The sequence below is a fragment of the Marmota monax genome, unplaced genomic scaffold (genome assembly GCF_021218885.2).
Source record: "Marmota monax isolate L192 unplaced genomic scaffold, Marmota_monax_Labrador192_F-V1.1 WCK01_AAM20220418_F8-fsc00014, whole genome shotgun sequence".
Classification (NCBI taxonomy): domain Eukaryota; kingdom Metazoa; phylum Chordata; class Mammalia; order Rodentia; family Sciuridae; genus Marmota; species Marmota monax.
Window position 1 is genome coordinate 34,937,926 of NW_026695222.1, and position 18,929 is coordinate 34,956,854.

The following is an 18,929-nucleotide window of genomic DNA, read 5'->3' on the forward strand; positions in this document are numbered from 1 at the left end:
CTCCATTTGTTTGATTTTTTTCATGCTTCAAATGAAATTTACTCTTAAGTTCCTTAGCAAAATAATACTAAGAAAAAAGAGAAGAAAGTAAAAGGAAAGAAAAAGAAAATAGGAAGAACACATTACTTCAATCCCTCCAAGGAATCAATGAGGCCCCACTGAAAGAAGGGGACCATTAGCTATGGCGGTCCAGCTAAAGGAAGGCTTCCCCTTCAGCAAAACCAGCATCTCCAACTTGTCCCTGTGCCCTCTTACCAAGCAACAGCGCCCTCTAGGGACGATCTTAGCGCCTAACACTGAGGTCTCTGCACGCAGGTGGCGTGACCTGATGGGAGCCTGATGTGTGAGGAAAGGGCGGAGATCGCGCAATCAGCTGGACGGGAGGGTTGGGCGGGCAAATTTGAGAGTCTACAAATAAAATCTTCCACATGGCACCGAAAAATGCTGCCGCTGGCTCCGCCAGTTCATGCGAGGTTGGGAGGATGGAGAAAAAAGGCCCTTGGTGAAGGTGGCCAAGGGAGTGTGTGTCACGACTTCCGGATCCCCAAAGCCCAGCCCCAAGTTCTAAGGTCAGTCTAGAGCTGGGGGTTGCACCCTCCCCCTCCCCCTCCCCTCTGCGAGTGGGTCTCCTGAGCGCTGCACTCTTCTCTATGAAGTCAGAGCAGGACATTTGCCGTGGGCTTCCTGGGCCCAAGGTGCCTCACAATGGCTCTGCAAACTGGAGGAAACCTTGGCGCCCAGATAGAAAAAGGGACTTGCTCCGACTCACTCAGCTAGGAGTGAGAAGGCTGCTCCCCATTCCATTTTCCCAAAAGGGTGGGAAGGTGCAGAAAGAAGGCGGGGAAGTCACTGGGCAGTGAAGCAGTTCCAGCATCTAGTCCATAACAAGCCTGATTATCAGTGCATTCGCCTCAAGAAAGGCTGGACCTCCATATATGGCCCACCTGGGTCACAACAGAAAACACCAGGTAGACAGGGAGTTGGCACCACATCTCTGCTGCTCCAGTGACATGGCAAGTCCGTCCTTGAATCCAAGCCATGTCGAATCCATCTGGTGGGCGTCGCCCTCTGTTGATAGGAGCCAAAGGATCTGGAACGCAGTTGGGGAAAGGGAAGCCCAGGGAGTTTTTTTCTCCAAAAGCTATAATCCTCCATATTCCCAGGAGACACACTGTGCAGGGAGGGTGCCTCCCAGAGAGGACGGCAGCCGTCAAGAGGCGCGGAACCCTGCCAGGAGAAGACAGGGTAGTTCCCTTTGGAAGAGAGTGACCTATGGGAGGGCTCCCCACTTTAACCCCCTTGCTAGCGCCCCTCCTCTCAACAAGTGCTCAGCTGGGCGACTGGGTCTCCGTGGATCTGGAATCTGGGACCCGTGGCCCAGCCTGAACGGCTCAGTTGGCGCCTCTGCTGCAGGCTTCCTACCTCCCAATGAGATCTAAGCATAGCACCCCCTTACAGAGCATACCCCACCCCACCCTACCCCCCCTCCCCCCGCAACTTCCCGCGCAACCTCTTCCACTTCCGGCTCAGCTTTACTCCAGCCCATTCCATCAGTAGTATGCACTTCTGTTCCCTGCAGCCCACCATCAATCCCATCAACCTTGGAAAATAACCTTTACTCAATCTTCCTTCCCAGGCACCTGATCCATCAACCTCTGAATGAATTTTAGGATTGAGCTGCCATCAGTGGGCAGTCAGGGCACCTTGCACCCAAACAGAAATTCCAAACCCTTTCTGCTCCTCCCCTTTCCCTACATAGCCTAGGGGACCCCAGGTGGAAGCCCAAGTGGGGAAATAGGGTGGACCTAGGCAAGACTGGCAACTCCCACTTTGCTCCACAGAAAGCAGTTGGTCCCCACCTGCCCAAGAAGAGCCACCCAGCACAGGGGAGTCTGTGTGCTGAGGGCGGGATCCAGCATGGCCAGGAGAGCAAAACATGCAGGTCCTAGGGAAGAGTGACTCCCAGCAGCAGTGTACCTGCCAGCCTTACCCCCACCTCCCCCTGGCGTTTATGCCTCTGACAACCTGCTTCTCACAATCCCACAGTTGGGATCTCCCCACCACAACCCTCTTATTTAACCACTTTAGTCTGAGGCTCTTCTGGGTTCTGTGAGATCCTGATTTGGGAAGGAAGATATCTCACAAATGGTTCCCAAACAGTTAATCAGGGCAGGAGGGGAAACTAAATTTTTGAATCTAAACTTATATTGATGTTTAATAAGTCACATGAGCTTTCAGAGACTATTTAATCTGTTTTTAAAATAGGGATACTAATATCCATTTCAGAGGGTCTTAAGTAGATCAGGCTTATGTAGATAAAGCCAGCTTGAAAGGTATTGACCAATACATGAAGCCAGGTATTGAACCAAATGTTTGGCCTCTCCCCAAACCTTCTCCCTGGCCCTTTACCATAATGAACCCTGAGGCTAGTACTGACCCTTTTTCTTGCTTTCAAGCATCTTACTTGTCAGCTTTTAGAGAACTAGATGATTGTTAACAAGCCAAATTTATGTTCACATTCACAACATTTTGCTAAAGCGGCATCTGGATTTCAATACTGTCCCAATTATTTGGACCAGGTAAGTTCAAACAACTGAAATGTGAAGAGGATGAGGCCTTCAAGGCAGACATGGCTAGTTTGTGGGGTTTATTTTGTTTTGTTTTTTGCAGTTGTAGATGGACAGCATGCCTTATTTTTAGGTGGTGCTGAGGATCGAACCCAGTGCCTCACATGTGCTAAGCAAGCACTCTGCCACTGAGCTACAGCTGCAGCCCCTGTTGGGGAAAGCTGTTTACTCCCTAATCTTCAAATGTTGCCTGCAAAATGCAGGGAATGGTGGTGCCTGTTTCATTAGATTAAAAAGGAATATAAATTAACCTCTTGCAGGGTATGGCACAAACAGCTCAATACTAGGTGATGGCACCTATATCACAGACAAGCCAGCCGCCTATCTAACATTAGATAACACAGGCTCAGAAGAAAGTCTTGTCCACTTATGTAAAATGGAGAGGTAAGCAATAGCCTACTAATTATAAATCCATGGATTCAACTGTAGTCCAAAATTACTTGGGGAAAAACACAATACTGGGTTCATACAGAAAATGTACAGATCCTTTTCTTGTCCTTCCCTATAGTATAACAACAATTTACATAACATTTACATTGTATTAGGAATTGTAAGTACTCTGGAGATGATTTAAAGTATACAACAGGAGGAATGTAGATTATGTGCAAATAATATGCTATTTTCCCCTTTATTTATTTATTTATTTTTTTTTTACTGAGCCATTTTGTAAAAGAGATGAGCATCTTCAGAATTTGATAACCTTGGGGATCCTAAAACCAATCTCCCACGGACAATGAGGGATGACTACAATTAACCCTCGTTTTACAAATGAGGAAACTAAGGTAGTGTGAGAGGTTGGGTGTCTTACCCAAGATCTCACAGCTATTATGAGGATTCCAGGACTTAACCCTGCACTCCACTGCTGCTCTTTAAAGTCTTCCAGCACTGGACCCTTATAACACCGACTTGCCCAGGCAGAGGCAGGACATGGCTTAGCTTCCTTGAGCAAGATGTGGCTTCTAATCCCTCAGGCTCCTCTGGTACCCTGAGTCCACCCCTACTCCTCCTGCTCTGGGTTCTCAGAAGCCCGCCCCCAAGTATCTGTGGTCCCTGTGCTACAGGTACAGGGAGATATTCCATACCTGATTGCTCACTGCTCTCCCCCCCAAAAGCCACCCTGATCTGCTAGTCAGAGGAAGGAGACCAAGAAACTCAACTTCTAGGACAGCCTGTTTGAGCTATGTACCACCAGAACTTAGGGACACCTGGAGCTTCCCACCAATCTCCACTCCCAGATATCTTTTGACTACATCCTGGCTCCCATTTGACTCAGATTTGGACAGGGTTGCCTAGAGCAAGGGGTTAGAGGTGCCCTCTGAGCCAGACATCACTTTCTCCTTTCCCATCCTCCTTCAGAGTTATAAATTATTCTAAGCAATTATGCAACAGTCCACTTTTCTCTCTGAATGGTTAGAAAGTAGAAAGTCATGATTATCAACTTGAAATAGGAGGGAGATAGCTTTGTGACCTCGGTACTATCCTTTATAATTTGGAAATAAAGACATTTTCTACATTTCTAGAACCACTTGGGAAACTTCTGGCCATATTTAGTACAATGCCTATTAGTTTTTTCTTAGAAAGTAATGTTTACAAAGCACTATTCATCCTTAGTATTTAAAACAATGGGATGGTGAGGTATGCTTATAAGGTGATAGATTGTTTAACCAATCAAAGCACTATTCATCCTTAGTATTTAAAACAATGGGATGGTGAGGTATGCTTATAAGGTGATAGATTGTTTAACCAATCAAAATGATGCTTAATAATGTTACTACCAGAGCCCAAATCCTGATACTGCCAGCTCCTAAAATGTAACCCTGTGTAAGTTCTTAACAATCTCCTCATACATAAGATACAGATGATGGTATTTCCTACTTTAGAGGGTTGTTGGGAAGATTGAGAAAGGAGACATAGCCCTTAGCTCACTCCTGGATACCTATTAAGTACTTAATAGATTATTCAGATGACAAACATATCACTGCCTTGCTCAGTCCTCTGGAACTCAGTTCCAGAAATTGTTTTTTGTTACTTAGAATTGTAAAACTCTTGGGCTGGGGATGTGGCTCAAGCGGTAGCGCGCTTGCCTGGCATGCGTGCGGCCCGGGTTCGAACCTCAGCACCACATACAAACAAAGATGTTGTGTCTGCCGATAAGTAAAAAATAAATATTAAAATTCTCTCTCTCTCTATCTCTATCTCTCTCCCTCTCTCACTCTCTCTTTAAAAAAAAAAAAAAAAAAAAAGAATTGTAAAACTCTTTTAAGGTGACTTTTTTTTTTTTGGGGGGGGGCGGCGGGGGAGGCCCTAGGGATGGAACCCAGAGACTCACACCTGCTAGATGCTCTGCCACTGAGCTACATACCCAGCCATTTTTTTTTTTCTTAAAATCTCATTAAGTTGCCCAGGCTGGCCTTAAAAACTTGCAGTCCTTCTGCCTCAGCCTCCAGAGAGCTGGGATCACAGGCATGTACCACTGTGTCTGGCTTAAAGTCACATATTTTTGATCCCTGTCACTCAACTTGGTTACAATATTCTTGAGAGGGGGACTGGTTCTCCTGATTTGGGGCATTTTCCAAAAGTTAAAGTAACACTCAAGAGACAAAGACATGTCATCACAGAAGATATGCAGAAAAAAAGTGGCACCAGTCCTCAAAGGAAATCCTAAAGAGGTGGTCCAACCATAGCGGCAGCAACAGCCACCACAGCTCATCAAGGGAGAGAGCTGCTACATGGGGTGTGTCTGAAGCCCTTCAAAAAGTTAGTCACATGCCTGTAGAATTTGTGGTCTCTAGGGGGAAATCCACCAACCCCTGGTCTTACCTCCTGGACCCTGCAGCCAGGATTACTATGCCCCAGTAACAAGCTGTTTCCATCCACTTTGGCCACAGCACTCTTGAGTTCTTGAGCTGCCTCACTCCAGCACTTTCCCAGCTTCCACCCAAGCATGTTTGCCCCTGTAAGGTTTGGTTCCCTAGACAAGGCTCAGAGCCAGGAGGCTAGAAAGGCTCCTAGAGAGACAAAACTTTTCTATGTAATTCTAATACTAAAAGCTAAACCCTGACAGCTTTCTTGGGCAAAATCCAGAGAAATCAAAGAACACTGATGGTTTCAGTGCAGAAGTGGTGTTGCTCTGTTGCACATGTTCAGAAATCAGCAGTAAGAGGGGGTGGGGGGAAGTCCCAAGAGTCATGGCAATTAACCAGAGGCATAGTAAAAGGAGCTATAGGTGTGGGAGGTGGGGACATGGAGTGAGGCAGAGTTCCCTGCATGTTTCGTATTTTAACCAATTGGAGGAATAACTTGAAGGTCCAGGAAAGGATAAGGTAACTTAACAATTCTTTGTAGATCCTTTGCCTAGCTATTCATCTATCTCCGTTCCAACCACGCATTACAAAGGAAGTACAGACGGAACCATGGAAAATACTGTATTTCTGTACACAGGAAGGAGAGCTGCAAGCCCCTCACAGGAAATTCTACCCCCAAAGAAAAATCTTAGCAGCAAATTTTTATCTGCCTCAGCACTATCAGCATAGCCTGGGCTAGAAAGTTGGGCTTCCTAAAGCTGGGCACCCACCATGCCCTTCCCACCAGAGAATTCCAAATAATACAGGAAAAAGGAACTCTTGCCAGTACCGAGATCCAGTAGGTGCTTGGGAACCTGGTCATTCCTAGAGAGCAGGCAGTGACCCCAATACGAGGGTTAGACTGGAAGTGATGATGGGATTCTTCTCTGGGTCCTATGACCTGCTTTGAGGAAGGCTGGCATCAGGGTGGGGACCCAGGAGTGGGAACTTGAAGGAAATTAATCATGGGTTCTTGGGTGCACACATGTATGTGTGTAACAGGGCACAGGCTTTGCATTCTCCTTGCGCTTGATGTCTGTGTCTGCCGCCCTCTCCCTGACAGTAGCATAGTACTTTGCACTAGATCTCTTTCTGTGGCTATGGCTCCAGAAATCTGTTGCTCTAAAAAGAATCACTGTAGTTCCGCAACATGGCAAAGGTAATAGCTGTCCAGGGGTAAGACAGATGACTAGAAGAGTGGTTTGTTCCAATCAGATATCCTTGATTTTTTTTTTCTTTTTTAAAACAATAGGCTGGTGACAGGTGTGATGGCTCAAGAATGACATGGTTCCAAATCTGATATGACCCTCAAAGAGGTCCCCTTCCAGACCTCTCAGATACCAAGGCTTCAGCAGATAGAGGCCATTCTTGCAGCTGTGATCCTGACTGCTACCTGCCTTCTTGATGGGACCTCACTATCTCTCCACCAACAGAGACTTCACATTTCCAGGGTTCCTCTCAGACCTGGGCTGGACCTCATCCAGAAGGTCTGACTAGCCCAAGTTGGGGAGCCCAAGTGCCAGTAGAGTGTCCAAAGGGCCCAATTCTAGACATTGGATTTAGGGGCTGAGTTGAGGGGGATCTCCTTGAGCTCCGTCCGCATGCACAGGTACTCCCCGATGACAGCCATGAGTGCAATGCACACGGCTTGGACCAGCCACCAGGTCAGCGCCGAGGGGAAACGGGAGCTGTAGAACCAGCAGCCCAGGAGGTGAAAGAAATGGACAGTGACAGTGAAATCCAGACACTGCTTCCCTCGCCGGATGAAGTACAGCAAGCCCAGGGCACTGTTGGGAGAGGACAGCAGTGAGTTGTCACTGGGTTGTCCTGGCCTTAGATTAGGTTATTTGGGGGATAGGGAAAAATTAGGATGGCAGCATAGTGGTCAGAAGCGAGCAAGGTTAAGTGTGAAGCAAGTGTTACAATATTAGATGCCTAAAGGAACCTGGTAGGTAACATCAAGAGTGAATCACACTAAATAGAAGAAAATAAAACTAGGAGATTGATGATAAATGGCAACTGTCAGAAGGAAGCTAGGGAATGGTGGTGCATCCTAAAACTATACATGTTCTAGCTTAAGAGGAGACAAAAGCTACTTGCATTTAGGCAAACGTTACCATACTAGAAGGGTAGCCTGCAATCCATCTTCCCATTATTCAAGAGAAGCCATAAATCTGCACTTTTATAAAACATACTGACATTCAACTAAGTGAAAAAATGTGTTAAACTCCATGTGTGGGCTGACCTCTGTATAAGCCAAACAGAAAATATGTGGGAGACAAATTTAGTTCAAAATTAGCCTAGCAGTATTCAAGTATTCCAGTGTAAGGTCAATAATAATAGCAACGTACAAGGCATCATTCTAAGTTTTTCCTGTGAATTAAATCACTTGATCCTTACAACTATGAGGCAGGCAATGTTATTAGCCCCTGAGGAAATGGGGCTTAGATAGATTTAACTTGTCCAAAGTGGTAAAGCTGAGATTCAGTCAAGTGAGTCTGCCTCTGAGCCTGAGATCTTGATCACTACACTAAACCACCTCTCAAGAGACTGGCAGTGGTCATGAGTGACCTTACACGTCACTGAGTCCAACTCCTTGTGTACAGATAAGGAGCCTGAGGCTCAGAGAGGAGGGAAGTAACTAGGCCAATGGCACAGGGACCAAGGATGGATAGATAGTTCTCCTGACTCCCAGTCTAACCCTCTCCTCACTTCATGTCATATCAGGAAAGTAATCTGAGATGGAAGCTATCATGCAGGCAGCACACATAGTGACAAGAGCTTTGCAACTAAGTCAAAACAGCAACAGAAGGAGTTCCATGATAGAATTAATCCCAGAACTGATCTCTGCCACCCACTTCAGTCCACACTCCCTAGGAACAAGTGCCAGCATGTCTCATATCCAAATTTAGGAAGTTAGTCCCAGTGCTAAGACCCCCAAAGCTGGATAATAAAACTGGTGATACTCACCAGGTGAGAGCGTTGAGGATGAAGGACATCATGGACAGCCGGCCTGGAGGGGTAGAAAAGCCCAGGATCTGAGGGGAATCACAAATGGAAATATGCTGGAGAAGTGACTTGGCAGAGCCCCAGGCTCTAGGATCCCAGCAGGCCTCCTAAGGCACAAGCATTCTTCCCAAAGCACACAAGGACAATGCCCACTTTGACTGGACTGTTCAACAGACTATTTCCAAAAAGGTTCTTTTTTATACATCCATTATGGTATCTCATTTGATCTTCACAGTAGGCAAGAAAGGAATTACTATTCTTAGTTTACAGAGGAGTACATAAAAGCTCAAAGGAGTTAAATTGCCCAAAATGATACAATATATTGAAAAAGAGGTTCAGCAAACCATTGGACCACAGGTGAAGCACCTGCTTTTGTAAATAAAGTTTTATGGAAACACAGTCCTCAGATATTCGCTTACTTATCATCTCTGGTTGCTTTTGCACTATAGTGGCAGAGCTGAGTAGTTGTAACCTAAAATATTTACTACCTCCCCCTTTCCAAGAACTGACCTAGAACTCAGACTGTGCACATCAGTTGACTCTTCAACACAGCCTAGGATTTCCATGTGCCCTTCCTAGAATGAAGGCTCCTACAAGGTTACTACTCTGTGCCTGGTAGGTATGAACCTCTGCTACCCTTGGCACACACTAATGAAGACCAAATATCTCTACCACACTTTCAGCTTACAAAGAAAGGCTCATGACATCCATTATCTCATATTATCCTTATAAAAACCTTGAGATTCAGTCAGGTGAGTCTGCCTCTAAGCCTGAGATCTTGGTCACTCTGCTAAAAGGCCTCTGTTATTATTACTACCTCTATCAGAATAATAAAGTGCCCACAGGCTATGCAAAGAGTATGCATCAGGGGCAAGAACTCCAGCCAGGTCTCCTGGCTGAGCACAGGTGATGACCTGTGTTCATTACCATACACCAATAGCTGCTTCTCAGATGCAGCCTCCTTTACTTTATAAAGTACTTATTTCTAGGCTCCTCTGGGCTTGATAACCTTTTACTGAGAGTGACATGGTCGGACTATTTTGTCCACTTTCCGGAAAACAAAAAGGCTCTAAAAAGTGAAGCAAGTTCCCCGAGTTCCCAGAGCTGACATGTCTGGGCCTAGATTGGACTCTTAAGTACAGGATCTCTGTACTGAAATTCATGCTCTCCGATAACAGTTGCATGATTTTGCAGACATGAAAGCAAGTTCAGAGAGGTAACACTGGCCCCACATCACACAGCAAGTAAAGTGGAACTTAAATGGAAGCTATGACCCAAAGGCTAGGCAGTTTCCACTGAAACCCCAAGAATGCCTTTTCATCCACTCCTCTCCCCAGGATGGGCCCCGAGAATCTGGATTCAGAGACTCGGAGAGGAGACCCATGGAGTGGCCTGGGACGCAGGCCTATTTACGATGCTATCCAGGCCCTTTCCTTTTCACCTCTCTGCCTGTCGTCTGTCATTCCATGTCACCTATGGGGCAGCTGAGACTTTGAAGGGTAAAAGCCCTTCCCGAGGGCCACGAAGCGGGAACGCGGTCCACAGAGCTACTCGGTGTGGCGAGACCCCACCCGCGCCGCCCGGGGACCCTACCTCAGCGTCGAACATCTGGTCCAGCGAGGGGCTGCTTCGCACTAGCGCGTCCACCAGCGCCAGCCACAGGCCCAGCGAGCCGTAATAGACAGTCTGCATGAGGACGATCTGCGACAGGATCAGCAACGGGTCCCACACGTAGCTGCGGAACTGGCCCGCCATGCCGGCCCTCCGGCCCGGCCGCCGCCCGCGCCTCTGTCAGCACCGCCGCGCCATGGGCCCCGGGCCGCCCCACCACCTGCGGGGACACACGCCGGGCCTCAGCCGGCAGGCCGTCGCCCTGGCAACGCCGTCGGGCCAGGAGGAGGGACTGGGACCGAGGGGCGAGCCCATTCCGGGAGTTGGGGGGAGGGCGGGGCGGACAGACCCATTCCCAGAGTGAGGGGAGGTCCTGCCCCTGCCGGCCGCTCGGCCTCCGCCGCACACACACTCTTCTGGGGTTCACTCACCGGTGACGGACTCAAGGATGAAGCATCCGCGCGTGGCGTGGCCTCATCGGCAGGCTCCCGAAACCCGACTGACAGACAGAACCATGGAGGAGAGGCCCTACGGCCTAGAGAGGCAAAGATCCAGCGACCCGAGGGGCTGTAGATGCTGCGTGGGAAGGAAGCGCTTCCGGGGATGACGGCGGAGAGGGCCGGACTAAGAGTGCGCAGGCGCAGTATGTGCAACCTTTCCCTAAACCACCTAGAGGGTAAAGGAGGAGCGGGGCACATGCGCAGAAGGAAGGTTGAAGGCGAACGGAAGTGAGGCACCCAAGCTGTGGAGCTTGCGTGCCCTCTTGAGGGGAAGCTAGAGAAAAAGGAGAGCGACTGGGGAAAGGGAAACTGGACGGCCGAGAGCGGGGAGAAGGTGTGTGTGCTAGCGAAATGATAAACAGTTAACTATTTTTATCTTAGGTTTTCAATGTTTTCTTCGATTTAAAGTCAAGGATAAATTGAAAACAGTTTGCAGAGCGGGGCACACGCCTGTAATCCCAGCCATTAGGAAGGCGAAGGCAGGAGTTTCTCAAGTTCGAGGCCAGCCTGAGCAGTTTAAGAGATCTTGTCAAAAAATAAATAAAATAAAAGGGCTGGGGATGTAGCTCATGCTCAATTGTAGAGCACCTTTGGGTTTAATCCCAAGCACTGGCGTTGGGAGAGGGGAGCTGCACGTTCTATATATCATTTTGCCAATGTTCCCGTTTTACAAGTGATCAGGGGCCACAGAAGGGTAGCAAGATATTGCCTCAAAAACTGAGTGGCACCGGGCACTGTGGCGCACGCTGCTACTCGGAGACTGAGGCAGAAGGATGACAAGTTTAAGGCCAGCTTCAGCAAGTCATCAAGACCCTCCACGATCTAAAAAGACCCTGTCTCAAAATAAAAAGGGCTGGAAGTGTAGCTCAGTGGTAGAGCATCGCTGGGTTCAGTCCCCAGTACCAGACACACACATGCTGGGGGTGGGTGACAGGCGGGGGGGGGGGGGGGGGGGGGTTGGGAGCTGGGAGAGAGGACAGGAGAAGCCCAAGGGCAAAGTTAAGATTAAAATTCAAGAGTTTCCAAACATTACAACGTTGATTTCCTGATGCTGGGGGAAAGGTTAGTCTGCTCTCAGACACAGTGTGACTGTTTTAGATGACAGAGTAGTGGGTGTTTTATAATGTGATACCCAGAGGCAGAAAGCACAAGTACTAATGTCATATCTAGAATCAAATCCTGACCTTGCCTGCCGCCATGATTATTTTATCTCTGCTTTCTCTGAGTCTGAATAGTGGACAGTCAGTAAATATTTGTCAAATGAGTCAAGTATAGAGAAAGGGCAATAGCAAATTGGTGACTCACTTTATTTCCACCCCAGCTGACCAAAACTCTTCAACTTCATTGATCCTAGGTTCCCTTTCTCTGGAGTTGGAAAGAAGGGAAGTAACTGGTTTGTAGGAAAAGAACCAGGGTTTCAAAGCCAGCTCTATCACTTCTTAGCTGTGTGACCTTCTTTAAACTTCAGTTTCCCTGTTTATGCAATTAGGAGTTAGACAAGATTAACGTTTTTCCAACATTTTATCTACCCTCCACTAATTATTTTCTCATTTAAAAAATTTATCAGAGACACATGTAACTGCCAATCAGAATTTCTGAACAGCATGTGATAGCCATGTTATCACCTTGAGTTGATACAATTCCAGACAAAAGTAAAGAAACTTGAGACTTTATCAAGAGTGAGTATGTGCCGGGTGCAGTGGTATACACCTGTAATCCTGGCTACTGGGGTGAGGCAGGAGGAGTGGGAGTTTGAGGCCAGCCTAGGCAACTTAGCTAGATCATGTCTCAAAAATAAAAAAGGGTTTATTTTTATATGTAGCTCAGTGGGGGAGCAACTGCCTAGCATGCAGGAGGCCCTGGGTTCAATCCCCAATAGTGGAGACAAGGAAGACAAAGGGTGTAAGTATGTGGTTTCCCTTATCATTTGGAAACACTGTAAACAATTCACTTGGTTTTCAGTTTTGGAGTTATTAAGGCCCAAAGATGTCTGACCTGGTTTCCAGGTGAACCATTCTCTTCACAATTTGTTTCACAAAAGACATATTCAAATTCCTCTAGTCCTCGGATTACTCACACTATCTAGTGTTTGTGAGAAAACATCTGTTTATTAAGTGCCTACATGATCTTGTTTAATCTTCATAATCCAAAAAGGTATAATATTATCCCCCTTTTTATAGGTGAGGAAACCAATGCTTAGAGAAGGGGCATGGCTACCTAAGTCAGAGAGCTTATAGGAAACTCAGCTGGATTCAAACTCAGGACATCTGACTCCAAACACCAACATCCACTCCAGAAGAAAAGCAGTGGAAAGAAGGAGACCATGAAATAGGTGGTGGAATGGTGGGAAGTAGAAAAGGAACAGGAATCCTTCACTCAGGTCGCCCTGGGGTGAAGGATCAGGAAGATAAGAAGTGGGGTTCAGGGAGTGTGCTGGAGAGGTCTGACTTAATTTCTAAGGGCGGTTCCATCTTCCTTCCAGGTGCTGGAATGTGTGGCCTGTCTTGGAGTCCATCCCCTTGACGGCACAGCTGGGCACACTCCACCCCTATTTCCTCCCCCACAGGGAAGGCTCTCCCTACCCAATTCTCCTACAATGAAAATACACAGCCTAGACCTTGAAGTTAGGGCTGTTTGGAAAGCTTGTGTCTGATGTCATCCTGGAGCTTTGAGCTTGCCTCTGGGAAAACCCCATGACAGGACCTGGCAGGATCTTGTTTCCACTTCCCTTGGAGTCCCGCCTTTCTGAACCCCGGGAAATGTCTACCATACTATGTCTTAATTTGAACCCAACGAGGAAACTGAGAACTGGGGAAAACCAGAGCAGTTCCTTTGGCAAAACTTTTTGGCCTATCTGCAAACTGTGACCACAGACATCCTGGTTCAGACCACAAAACCTGAGTCCCACCAACTTGCTCTGTGACCTTGGGGTCACACTTGCTAGGTCCTAATGTGCTGGGTCACACTTGCTAGGTCCCAAACTATAAAATGAAAGAGGGACTTTGGATTCCAACTTCCTAAAGCAGCCCATGGCCATCTGAGTTTCCCCAGAACATATTGGAGCCCTGTACATTCAGATTCCCAAGCTTCATTGCGAACTTAAGTCTGAACCTCCAAAAGCCAAATGGAGAAAACTGGGTGTGGGTGTGGGTGTGGGTGCGCGTGCAGACGCTCACTCGTGCACGTGCCCGTGCCCCCTCACAGTGCTGGAGATCATACCCACCACCTGGCATATGCCAGGCCAGCATTCTACTACTGAGCCTCATCCCAAGCCAAACATCTGTATATTTAAAGAGCTCCTTAAATGAATCAGAAGTGTGACCACATTGGTAACTGCAGAGCAAGATGAGCTGTGGTCAACCTTAAACCAATTCCTCCGTTGAACAGAAAATTTCTCTATGACCTTGGCATGTACATGGCTCTCACAGGGCTTCAGGGTTTTTTTTTTTTTTTTCTGTAATATAAGGGGGTTAGACTAACATGGTGCGTCTCAAGGGCCCTTCCCAAGCTGCCAAGTCTGTTGTTCCAAACTCATGAATGAAGTTTTAAACTTCAGGTCAGAGGCAGAGTGACAGACAGTCACAAGCCGGGACACACTGTCCTCCAGGTGGAGGGAGGAGAATGATTTGGTCACTTGGTCACTGACGTCACTCCCACATTGGGGCCCCACTGTGAGCATGTAAGGACAACTCCTACTAGGGTCATTTTCTGATCCACCCCCATAAATCCCTTGGGAAATATTCTCACGTAGGACCACAGGCTTTGGATCCCAGCTTAAATTCAAATTCTGGCTCTATTACTTCCTGCTGGGTGACCTTAGGGAAGTCATTTCACCTTGTCAGTCTCAGACAGTTTTCTCTTCTATAAAGTAGGGATCAAAATAGCACCCTCAAGGGCTGCCCTGAAGATCAAATATGTGCTTAGTCCACTTCCTGACAAGCAGTTGGTACTACATAAACATTAGTAATATTGTTAGTATTTCTTCCCCAAGAATGTGGGAGTGGAAATACCTAAGCTCTCAGATATATGGCAAGGATCTTACTGGGTATCAGACAGACTGAGCCTAAGCCTGGCACATAGTAGGAGCTCAATAAAGGTGATCTCTTTCTACCCAATCCCACTGCTCCCCTCCCAAGATTCACCAGCTCCCTTCCTCCCTCCCTTTCTCTGCCCTTAGGCGCTACGGTCCCCTCACAGGTCTCCTTTCAGGGATATTTTTTGAAAATACTTAAGCAGAGACACGTCTCAGGGGCAGGTTATACAACTCTGCACTCACACTTTTTGGAAACTCCCTGTGGAAGGCTGGCCTTTGGCTGCAGTCCTCCACATCAGTGACCATCTGGATGCCGGCCAGTGAGTTCCTTTCTTAGAATGGAAACTAGAGAAAGAGCTCATTGGCTGCCTGTTTTCTTCTCCAGACTGAGAACAGTTTGTTATTCAGTCTGTTTTAAGGACTGTGAGAGTGTGTGTGTGTTTGAGTAGTAACCTGTGCTGAGCACTTATTGTAGACACTTATGTTATCTCATTTAATCCTTATTTAATTTCCAAAATAAGCCTGGGAGTTGTAGATACTATTAATAGTTGCCCTTCACAGAAGAGACACCCTCTGGTGCTCAGAGAAGAGGCATTGTTTACCCAGGGCCACGCTGCCAACCAAGGCCCGTCTGACTCCACGCTCTCCCTCTTTCTGGTGAAGTGCACCAAACGTTGCAGTTTACACACAGCTTTCACTTGCATGACCTCATCTTGTTCCCACAGCCCCAGGTACGTAGGCATAAACATTTTTCTCATTTTACAGATAAGGTAACTGAGGCTCAGAAGAGGAAGTGACTCACAAGCCATACCCAACTGGGGTGTGGTGGATCTTGTCAGCAGGAATCATTCAAATTAAGAAACACCAGGGCCAAGGCTGGGAAGAGCACTAGCCTAATAGGTACAAGGCCCTCAGTTTGCTCCCCAGCCCTGCAAAACAAACAAGCAAAAAAGAAAAAAAAAAAAAAAGAAAAGGAATTAAGGAACACCTGGAGTACTGGCTTTCCACTCCAACCTCCTGTTCTTTCCTTTACACCCGGAGCAGGTCAAGAGATGGGTGTTTTGTGTTCCAGGCTTAATTATCACTCCCTGGAGGTGGATGATGCCAGACATGGGAGTAGGAGGCTGGATCTCTGAGTCGCTGGTATTGCTGCTCTTAAGAAGCTCTCCAAACCATGCGTGGGTAGGCTACCCTGGGCTGAGGCCCTCTGAAGAGGAAGGAGAGGGGCAAAGTCTGAATAGTGGCCTCACCCTTCAAGTTTCCTTAGCTTGATTTCTGACCCCATCATGTGCTAAATTCACTGTCCCTACCTAGAAATTATTCTTTACTCTGACCTTGAAGGACTCAGAGCTTAGTTTTATGAAGACAAATTGTTTTCTTCACCTTCATTTTTCATAATCACTTATTCATTCCGTCAGTCATTTGATAAATATTCATTGAGCATTTTTACTATGTGCCAGGAGCTGATCCAGGTGGTGTGAATATAAATGAATAACCGGAATAAAGAGAAAAACTCTGGCCTCAGGAGGAAATGCTCAATAAACAACGTAACATTTTCCATCTTGTAATGAACAGTACAAGGAAGCAAGCTGTGGGCAGGGAGGTGGAGGAGAAGGGAGGACGGAGGGAGAGGGATTCCTTTAGAAATGGCAAGAGCTCTCTGAAAAGGTCTTACGTAGAGACCCGATTGAAGTGAAGGGTGGAGCCATAGGACATCTGGGGAGAACATTCCAGATACAAAGAACTCAAGTGCAAAACTCTGAGGCAAGAATGAGATTGGTAGATTCATGGAAGAGCAAGGAGGTCAATGGGGCAGGAACTGAGTGGGCAGAGGGAAAGGGGAGGGCTGAGGTCATCAACCCACACTCACCAGTGGCCACCTTACAATCACCAGCTTATAACACTCCTGAGAGGCAAGCGGAGGGGAGGTGTGGAGGGAGTTCTCGAGAAGGGAACATGAGGAAGCAAGTTGGTTCACTCATCATTCACCGGGTCCTGCAAATAGTTACTGAGTGTTTACTTTGAAGCTGGCCCTGGTGCTGGGCTCAGTGATGGCAACAGAAACAGTCCCTCCCTGTGGAGAACTTCATGGTCTAGTAGAGAATATACACAATCAGCAAGAAATCAATGAATTGTGTGCATAAGAATTTTAGTGAATGCTGCGAAGGATGCTATAGAAAAGAATTTGGACAGGAAAATAACTTGGCCTCAGGGGGAAACATCTCTGAGAAAGTAGCATTTCAACAAAGTCCTGAAAGATTAGTAAACTGAGCCAGGGCAAGAATGTAAGGTGCTAGGGAGACATCCTGTTTGAAGCCTTGGGTCATAACATGATGGCTCTCTTAGGAGGAGGAAACAAAGAGGTGATATGGGAGGTGACTCACTATGGACGCACCTAAGTCAAATGGTAGGACCAGGCTTCTGTGTGTATTCTTTCATTCTCTCTTTATTTTTGGCTGGGGTTAAACCCAGGGCCATTTTACCACTGAGCTACATCCCCAGCCCTTTATTTTGAGACAGGGTTTTGTTAAGTTACAGAGGCTGGCCTCAAACTTGCCACCCTCCTGCTTCGACCTCCTGGGTAACTGGGATTACAGGCATGGTTACACACAGCTCAGTCTGTGCTCTTTATCTTGCTGCCCTGCTACCTTTTCACAGCAACAATAATTCTTACTGTTCGCAAAGAGCAGGTTCCAACTTCTGTGGCACCTGGACCAGAGGTCCACTGCCTCCACCTTGATCAGATGTTGGATTAGGGAAGAGCAACTAGGGATCAGAGAAAACTGCAAAGAAAAGGAAAGTTCAGCTGAATGTCTGGTTCAGAGTGTCCTCTGGTTCTCCCTGCAATGCAGCTCCACGGGCTATGGCTCGTGAATCATGTGGCACCGTGTCTACCACATGGTAAGTAGATGATGGCCTCCATCAAAGACTCCGTGGAAAGAGCCCAGAGCTAGAAACCAAGGGAACTGAGTTTCTATGAAGCCTTGTTAGTCTGGACAACTCCCTGCACCTTTCCCAAATTTAGTCTCCTCAACTGTAAATAAGCTGTTTGCAACAGGCCCCTTTCCTACCTTCCCCACTCCCTGCCAGGATTGTTTGGGGTATATAAATGCAAAGGGAATCTGGGCTGTAAGTTCAGTGGGACAACATGGAAAGGCATAAAAACCAAAGAGACCTGGGATTGAATCCTGTACTAGTTAGCTTTTACTACATAACAAACATCCCCAGAACCCCAGTAGGTTAGCAGGACAGCTAGGGTAGCTTTATTACCACTTTATTATCATTTCTTAGACTATTTTCTCATCTGTAATTTAGGGATAATACTGCTGATTTTGCATGGCCAAGGTGAGAATGATGTTGGATATTCCCTTCTAACTGATCATACCCTCTTCTCAGGATATGGTATGTTCTAGATGTTCCCCATCTAGACCAGTTAGTAGTCCAAGAAGTAGTCTGGCCTGCAGGTGTTCATTCAAGGGACAGGAAGGCCATTGGCCATGTCAATCAGACTGTCTGCCCCCTGAATTTGGACTTGATGAGAGACGCAGTAAGTCAGTAAGAGAGAGCTTACATTCTGGATGGTGGGGAGAGAGTGAACGATGACACACAAATAAAGACTGTGCAGGCTTAAAGATGTGGGGACAAGTCTGCCAGCACTTGACGTCTTCTTTTCAGTTTTTCTCTTCAGTCCTCCTGATCCCCTTAATATCTTCTAAGTCCCCCACTTTTTTTGGTGGGGGGGTGGGGTACAGGGGATTGAACTCAGGGGCACTCAACCACTGAGCCACATCCCCAGCCCTATTCTGTATTTTATTTAGAGACAGGGTCTCACTGAGTTGCTTAGCGCCTCGCTTTTTGCTGAGGCTGGCTTTGAACTCAGGATCCTCCTGCCTCAGCTTCCTGAGCTGCTGGGAATACAGGTGTGGGCCACTGCAGCTAAGGCCCTTTTGACTGAGGGGCTCTGAGCGAGGCATGTTTTCTTGTGACTGCAGGAGCTGGGCTAAGACAGAGAAGATGCACATAGAGCTTCCAGTCCTGAGCTGGGCCATCATAGATCCTTAGCCCACTATGGAACCAGGCTATGGTCCACTGGTCAGAGACCTGCGAATGAGCAAGGACAGTGACTCGTTTACCAGGATTTATCAAAAAGCCTGTTACATACAAGATGCTTATCAAATGTTTGTTGGAAAAATGACCAACAAATGAGAATAAATTGCTCTGTCCGAGCCTCTTGGGAAAATTAGCCAAATGGCATCACCACTCCCCACAGAGCGCAGCTCGGCTGACCCTTAGCCTGTGCAGACCT

General features: G+C 47.2%; 2 protein-coding genes and 1 long non-coding RNA gene across 5 annotated transcripts in view; 1 reads left to right on the forward strand and 2 right to left on the reverse strand.

Annotated features, from left to right (window-relative positions):
- The window catches only part of Dbndd2 (dysbindin domain containing 2), a 38,763-nt gene extending 28,634 nt beyond the window's left edge, over positions 1 to 10,129 (reverse strand). Inside the window, exons 1-2 of one of the 2 annotated variants that reach the window (XM_046433153.2) lie at positions 10,073 to 10,129; positions 8,441 to 8,508 (exon numbers count right to left, since the gene is read on the reverse strand). The gene's annotated coding sequence lies outside the window, so the exon portion shown is untranslated. Of the gene's footprint in view, positions 1 to 6,260; positions 7,002 to 8,440; positions 8,509 to 10,072 lie in introns of those variants that run through there. The other variant, XM_046433154.2, reaches the window with a different exon arrangement.
- Sys1 (SYS1 golgi trafficking protein) lies at positions 6,028 to 11,060 on the reverse strand. Of its 2 annotated transcripts, XM_046433159.2 has the most exons (4): positions 10,522 to 10,658; positions 10,073 to 10,310; positions 8,441 to 8,508; positions 6,028 to 7,257 (listed from the first exon to the last, which is right to left on the reverse strand). In XM_046433159.2, the coding sequence occupies exons 2-4, from the start codon at positions 10,232 to 10,234 to the stop codon at positions 7,017 to 7,019; spliced, it is 471 nt and encodes a 156-aa protein (XP_046289115.1). In that variant the 5' UTR covers positions 10,235 to 10,310; positions 10,522 to 10,658; the 3' UTR covers positions 6,028 to 7,016. The 2 variants fall into 2 exon arrangements, with proteins under 2 accessions (XP_046289115.1, XP_046289116.1); XM_046433160.2 differs by lacking the exon at positions 6,028 to 7,257 and having other exon boundaries at positions 8,441 to 8,483; positions 10,073 to 10,180; positions 10,522 to 11,060.
- LOC124085487 (uncharacterized) lies at positions 10,596 to 13,213 on the forward strand. The gene is made up of 2 exons (XR_006849443.2): positions 10,596 to 10,733; positions 13,073 to 13,213. It is a non-coding gene; the product is annotated as an uncharacterized LOC124085487 (long non-coding RNA).
- Positions 13,214 to 18,929: the final 5,716 nt, after the last annotated feature.